This window comes from Oncorhynchus kisutch, linkage group LG20, assembly GCF_002021735.2.
Source record: "Oncorhynchus kisutch isolate 150728-3 linkage group LG20, Okis_V2, whole genome shotgun sequence".
NCBI lineage: Eukaryota > Metazoa > Chordata > Actinopteri > Salmoniformes > Salmonidae > Oncorhynchus > Oncorhynchus kisutch.
In genome coordinates this window covers 10,807,358-10,813,668 of record NC_034193.2, presented here as the reverse complement: position 1 = coordinate 10,813,668, position 6,311 = coordinate 10,807,358, and the positions used below count along the sequence as shown (strand labels likewise).

At 46.7% G+C, this 6,311-nt stretch overlaps 1 protein-coding gene across 1 annotated transcript in view; it reads left to right on the top strand.

Moving 5' to 3' along the window:
• Positions 1-6,311, top strand: part of LOC109866076 (voltage-dependent T-type calcium channel subunit alpha-1G-like) — a 190,771-nt gene that overhangs the window by 34,262 nt on the left and 150,198 nt on the right. Inside the window, exon 3 of the mRNA XM_031799296.1 lies at positions 3,646-3,743. Coding sequence (XP_031655156.1) covers positions 3,646-3,743 — 98 coding nt within the window. The remainder of the gene's footprint in view (positions 1-3,645; positions 3,744-6,311) is intronic.

The following is a 6,311-nucleotide window of genomic DNA, read 5'->3' as shown; positions in this document are numbered from 1 at the left end:
TTGTATCCTTGCATGCGCCTGGCTCTCTGAAAGTACACTGGTAATCTGACATGTCAGCTAAGTATGGAAGATAGAAAATAAGAAACATGATGTACTCTTCAAGAGACAAAGAAGGACAGAACCAGAGAGTGTTGAGTTGGACGTCTCTCAGTATGGCTCTAGTATGGCTACCTCCCTCCCCTCTCCCTCCCTCCCCCTCCCTCCCTCCCTCCCTCCCCTCCCTCCCTCCCTCCTCCCTCCCCTCCCTCCCTCCCTCCCTCCCTCCCTCCCTCCCTCCCTCCCTCTGTGCAACCCCCTCTACTCCACTGCAATGCTTCTAAGAACTCCCACAGCCACTCACAGTCACTGCAGTAGATCATACAAGCCTTTCCTCTCAGAAGGTTAATAACATCCATGATCTTATAGTCTTGTCTTTATAACGTCCTCCTCCCTCAATGACCAGTGAGTCACTCTGCTGTTGATGTTTGAAGAGGGATACACAGTGGCATGTGCTCGCTGGTCGCCTAGGGTGTGTGTGTGTGTGTGTGTGTGTCTGTGTGTGTGTGTCTGTGTGTGTGTGTGTGTGTGTGTGTGTGTGTATGCATGCATGCATCTCCGTCGGACACACTTATTACAACCAGACACACTCAGAAAAGTTGAGGAAATTGCCAAGCTTGGAAATGAGAAATGAGACATTAGTAAAGTAATTAGAGATTATGTTTTACATTTACTCTGTGATTGATCACATTTTAATGCAGTTCCTTATGACGGTCTCACTCTCAGCGCAGATAGCATGCATAGACAATAGAGCAGAGCTATTCAACTCTTAAAGGCGTCTGCATTGACCCTGCAGCATTTACGGTGATACGGCCTGTGCAGAAGTCAGGGCATTCAAACTTCATGCGCTTCGCCGAGCAGCACAGAGCTGTTGTCAAGAAAGTTGTCAAGGAAGAGAGTTTGTGTTTATTCAGGACGTCCCGCCCCCACCCACCCACCATCAACCAATCATGTCAATGTGAGCTATACGGAGCCCTCCGCATTGTTACAACATTTAGCCTCCGGAGGCTTTTCATTTTTGGATCTTTCCCTAGAAGGTCTACTGCTGCTTTTCTGTTCTACCAGATCAGTAATTGTGCCCACGTGGTGTCCCAGGTCTAAATCAGTCCCTAATTAGAAGGGAATCACCCACCTGGTGTCCCAGGTCTAAATCAGTCCCTAATTAGAAGGGAATCACCCACCTGGTGTCCCAGGTCTAAATCAGTCCCTAATTAGAAGGGAATCACCCACCTGGTGTCCCAGGTCTAAATCAGTCCCTAATTAGAAGGGAATCACCCACCTGGTGTCCCAGGTCTAAATCAGTCCCTAATTAGAAGGGAATCACCCACCTGGTGTCCCAGGTCTAAATCAGTCCCTAATTAAAAGGGAATCACCCACCTGGTGTCCCAGGTCTAAAGCAGTCCCTAATGAGAAGGGAATCACTCACCTGGTGTCCTAGGTCTAAATCAGTCCCTAATTAGAAGTGAATCACCCACCTGGTGTCCTAGGTCTAAATCAGTCCCCTAACTAGAAGGGAATCACCCACCTGGTGTCCTAGGTCTAAATCAGTCCCTAATTAGAAGTGAATCACTCACCTGGTGTCCTAGGTCTAAATCAGTCCCCTAACTAGAAGTGAATCACTCACCTGGTGTCCCAGGTCTAAATCAGTCCCTAACTAGAAGTGAATAACCCACCTGGTGTCCTGGGTCTAAATCAGTCCCCTAACTACAAGTGAATCACCCACCTGGTGTCCTAGGTCTAAATCAGTCCCCTAACTAGAAGTGAATCACCCACCTGGTGTCCTAGGTCTAAATCAGTCCCCTAACTAGAAGTGAATCACCCACCTGGTCCCCTAACTAGAAGTGAATCACCCACCTGGTGTCCTATGTCTAAATCAGTCCCTAATTAGAAGGGAATCACCCACCTGGTGTCCCAGGTCTAAATCAGTCCCTAATTACAAGGGAATCACCCACGTGGTGTCCCAGGTCTAAGTCAGTCCCTAATTAGAAGGGAATCACCCACCTGGTGTTCCAGGTCTAAATCAGTCCCTAATTACAAGGGAATCACCCACCTGGTGTCCCAGGTCTAAATCAGTCCCTAATGAGAAGGGAATCACCCACCTGGTGTCCCAGGTCTAAATCAGTCCCTAATGAGAAGGGAATCACTCACCTGGTGTCCCAGATCTAAATCAGTCCCTAATTAGAAGTGAATCACTCACCTGGTGTCCTAGGTCTAAATCAGTCCCTAATTAGAAGTGAATCACCCACCTGGTGTCCCAGGTCTAAATCAGTCCCCAATTAGAAGGGAATCACCCACGTGGTGTCCCAGGTCTAAATCAGTCCCTAATTAGAAGGAAATCACCCACGTGGTGTCCCAGGTCAAAATCAGTCCCCAATTAGAAGGGAATCACCCACGCGGTGTCCCAGGTCTAAATCAGTCCCTAATTAGAAGGGAATCACCCACGTGGTGTCCCAGGTCTAAGTCAGTCCCTAATTAGAAGAAAATCACCCACGTGGTGTCCCAGGTCTAAATCAGTCCCTAATTAGAACGGAATCACCCACGTGGTGTCCCAGGTCTAAGTCAGTCCCTAATTAGAAGAGAATCACCCACGTGGTGTCCCAGGTCTAAATCAGTCCCTAATTAGTAGAGAATCACCCACGTGGTGTCCCAGGTCTAAGTCAGTCCCTAATTAGTAGAGAATCACCCACGTGGTGTCCCAGGTCTAAGTCAGTCCCTCATTAGAAGAGAATCACCCACATGGTGTCCCAGGTCTAAGTCAGTCCCTAATTAGAAGAGAATCACCCACGTGGTGTCCCAGGTCTAAGTCAGTCCCTAATTAGAAGAGAATCACCCACGTGGATTCCCAGGTCTAAGTCAGTCCCTAATTAGAAGAGAATCACCCACGTGGTGTCCCAGGTCTAAGTCAGTCCCTAATTAGAAGAGAATCACCCACGTGGTGTCCCAGGTCTAAGTCAGTCCCTAATTAGAAGAGAATCACCCACGTGGTGTCCCAGGTCTAAGTCAGTCCCTAATTAGAAGAGAATCACCCACGTGGTGTCCCAGGTCTAAGTCAGTCCCTAATTAGTAGAGAATCACCCACGTGGTGTCCCAGGTCTAAATCAGTCCCTAATTAGAACGGAATCACCCACGTGGTGTCCCAGGTCTAAATCAGTCCCTAATTAGAAGAGAATCACCCACGTGGTGTCCCAGGTCTAAATCAGTCCCTAATTAGAAGGAAATCACCCACGTGGTGTCCCAGGTCTAAGTCAGTCCCTAATTAGTAGAGAATCACCCACGTGGTGTCCCAGGTCTAAGTCAGTCCCTAATTAGTAGAGAATAACCCACGTGGTGTCCCAGGTCTAAGTCAGTCCCTAATTAGTAGAGAATCACCCACGTGGTGTCCCAGGTCTAAGTCAGTCCCTAATTAGTAGAGAATCACCCACGTGGTGTCCCAGGTCTAAATCAGTCCCTAATTAGAAGGGAATAACAAAATGAAGCAATGGAAGTGGATCCAATGTTGATATTTGAATTTGAGGGCAATAGCGGATGTTGCACAGTTCACAGAAAGCAAGACATTTTGCAGTGGACTATGGCATGCTACTAACAGTGTTTGTGTTTGTTTTGTTCTAGGATGCTGGAGTATTCTCTGAACCTGCAGAATGTCAGTTTCTCGGCAGTGAGAACAGTTCGAGTTCTGAGACCCCTCCGAGCCATCAACAGAGTGCCTAGTGAGTAACAACCCCTCTCCACTCCTTCCCACCACTCCTCTGCCCTTACTGAAACCAAACAGTGCCACAGTTATTGGCCAAGGCCAATCTCTCTGTTCATCTTTGATGAGGCTGATTTGTCTTGGCTCTGATTCCACTTCGACCTTCCTGTGTCATCTCTCTCTCTCTCTCTCTCTCTCTCTCTCTCTCTCTCTCTCTCTCTCTCTCTCTGTCTCTCTCTGTCTCTCTCTCTCTCTCTCTCTCTCTCTCTCTCTCTCTCTCTCTCTCTCTGTCTCTGTCTCTCTGTCTCTGTCTCTCTCTGTCTCTCTCTCTCTCACTCTGTCTCTCTCTCTCTCTCTATTTCAAATCAAATCAAATTTTATTGGTCAAATCAAATCAAATCAAATTTTATTTGTCACATACACATGGTTAGCAGATGTTAATGCGAGTGTAGCGAAAGGCTTGTGCTTCTAGTTCCGACAATGCAGTAATAACCAGCAAGTAATCTAACTAACAATTCCAAAACTACTGTCTTATACACAGTGTAAGGGGATAAAGAATATGTACATAAGGATATATGAATGAGTGATGGTACAGAGCAGCATAGGCAAGATACAGTAGATGATATCGAGTACAGTATATACATATGAGATGAGTATGTAAACAAAGTGGCATAGTTAAAGTGGCTAGTGATACATGTATTACATAAGGATGCAGTCGATGATATAGAGTACAGTATATACGTATGCATAAGAGATGAATAATGTAGGGTAAGTAACATTATATAAGGTAGCATTGTTTAAAGTGGCTAGTGATATATTTACATCATTTCCCATCAATTCCCATTATTAAAGTGGCTGGAGTTGAGTCAGTGTCATTGTCAGTGTGTTGGCAGCAGCCACTCAATGTTAGTGGTGGCTGTTTAACAGTCTGATGGCCTTGAGATAGAAGCTGTTTTTCAGTCTCTCGGTCCCAGCTTTGATGCACCTGTACTGACCTCGCCTTCTGGATGATAGCGGGGTGAACAGGCAGTGGCTCGGGTGGTTGATGTCCTTGATGATCTTTATGGCCTTCCTGTAACATCGGGTGGTGTAGGTGTCCTGTAGGGCAGGTAGTTTGCCCCCGGTGATGCGTTGTGCAGACCTCACTACCCTCTGGAGAGCCTTACGGTTGAGGGCGGAGCAGTTGCCGTACCAGGCGGTGATACAGCCCGCCAGGATGCTCTCGATTGTGCATCTGTAGAAGTTTGTGAGTGCTTTTGGTGACAAGCTGAATTTCTTCAGCCTCCTGAGGTTGAAGAGGCGCTGCTGCGCCTTCTTCACGATGCTGTCTGTGTGAGTGGACCAATTCAGTTTGTCTGTGATGTGTATGCCGAGGAACTTAAAACCTGCTACCCTCTCCACTACTCATTCACATACAGTATTTAGCAGATGTTATTGCATCAACATTTGAATGTCTGCTTCTTACATTGTATACAAGTAGAGAATCAGAGCTACAAAATGGTAAATCACACACTACATTGAGGAACAATGGGAAAGTAATTCTGCTTTTAAAGTTGATCAATTTGTAAACTCACTTTTGTGAAAACCGTCTTTCAATGTTTTGGTACTACTATTGGAGAACCCTTCTTTGTCTACACCCATTCAGCATTGTTCACACCCTCTTAAGCCTTAGCCCCACCCATTCAGCATTGTTCACACCCTCTTAAGCCTTAGCCCCACCCATTCAGCATTGTTCACACCCTCTTAAGCCTTAGCCCCACCCATTCAGCATTGTTCACACCCTCTTAAGCCTTAGCCCCACCCATTCAGCATTGTTCACACCCTCTTAAGCCTTAGCCCCACCCATTCAGCATTGTTCACACCCTCTTAAGCCTTAGCCCCACCCATTCAGCATTGTTCACACCCTCTTAAGCCTTAGCCCCACCCATTCAGCATTGTTCACACCCTCTTAAGCCTTAGCCCCACCCATTCAGCATTGTTCACACCCTCTTAAGCCTTAGCCCCACCCATTCAGCATTGTTCACACCCTCTTAAGCCTTAGCCCCACCCATTCAGCATTGTTCACACCCTCTTAAGCCTTAGCCCCACCCATTCAGCATTGTTCACACCCTCTTAAGCCTTAGCCCCACCCATTCAGCATTGTTCACACCCTCTTAAGCCTTAGCCCCACCCATTCAGCATTGTTCACACCCTCTTAAGCCTTAGCCCCACCCATTCAGCATTGTTCACACCCTCTTAAGCCTTAGCCCCACCCATTCAGCATTGTTCACACCCTCTTAAGCCTTAGCCCCACACACCTCTTTAAGGGTTGATCCACTGTTCTGTACAAACTTGCCAGGTACTTCCAGACATCTAAGAGAGAGAGAATAGCTCACTGAACATTACTCGCCCTATCGCTATCTCTGTGGTTTCTTGTTAAGACATGTAGCTAGATAGCTAGCCAGGTAAACAATGAGTCCCAACACATGACGTAACATTAGCTAGCTAACAGTACACAGTACACTTGCAATTAAACAACTTTCTGTCAAAATTAGAAATGTGTAATATCTGATAATCTTACCAGTATACATCAGGGTTGGACGCGTCT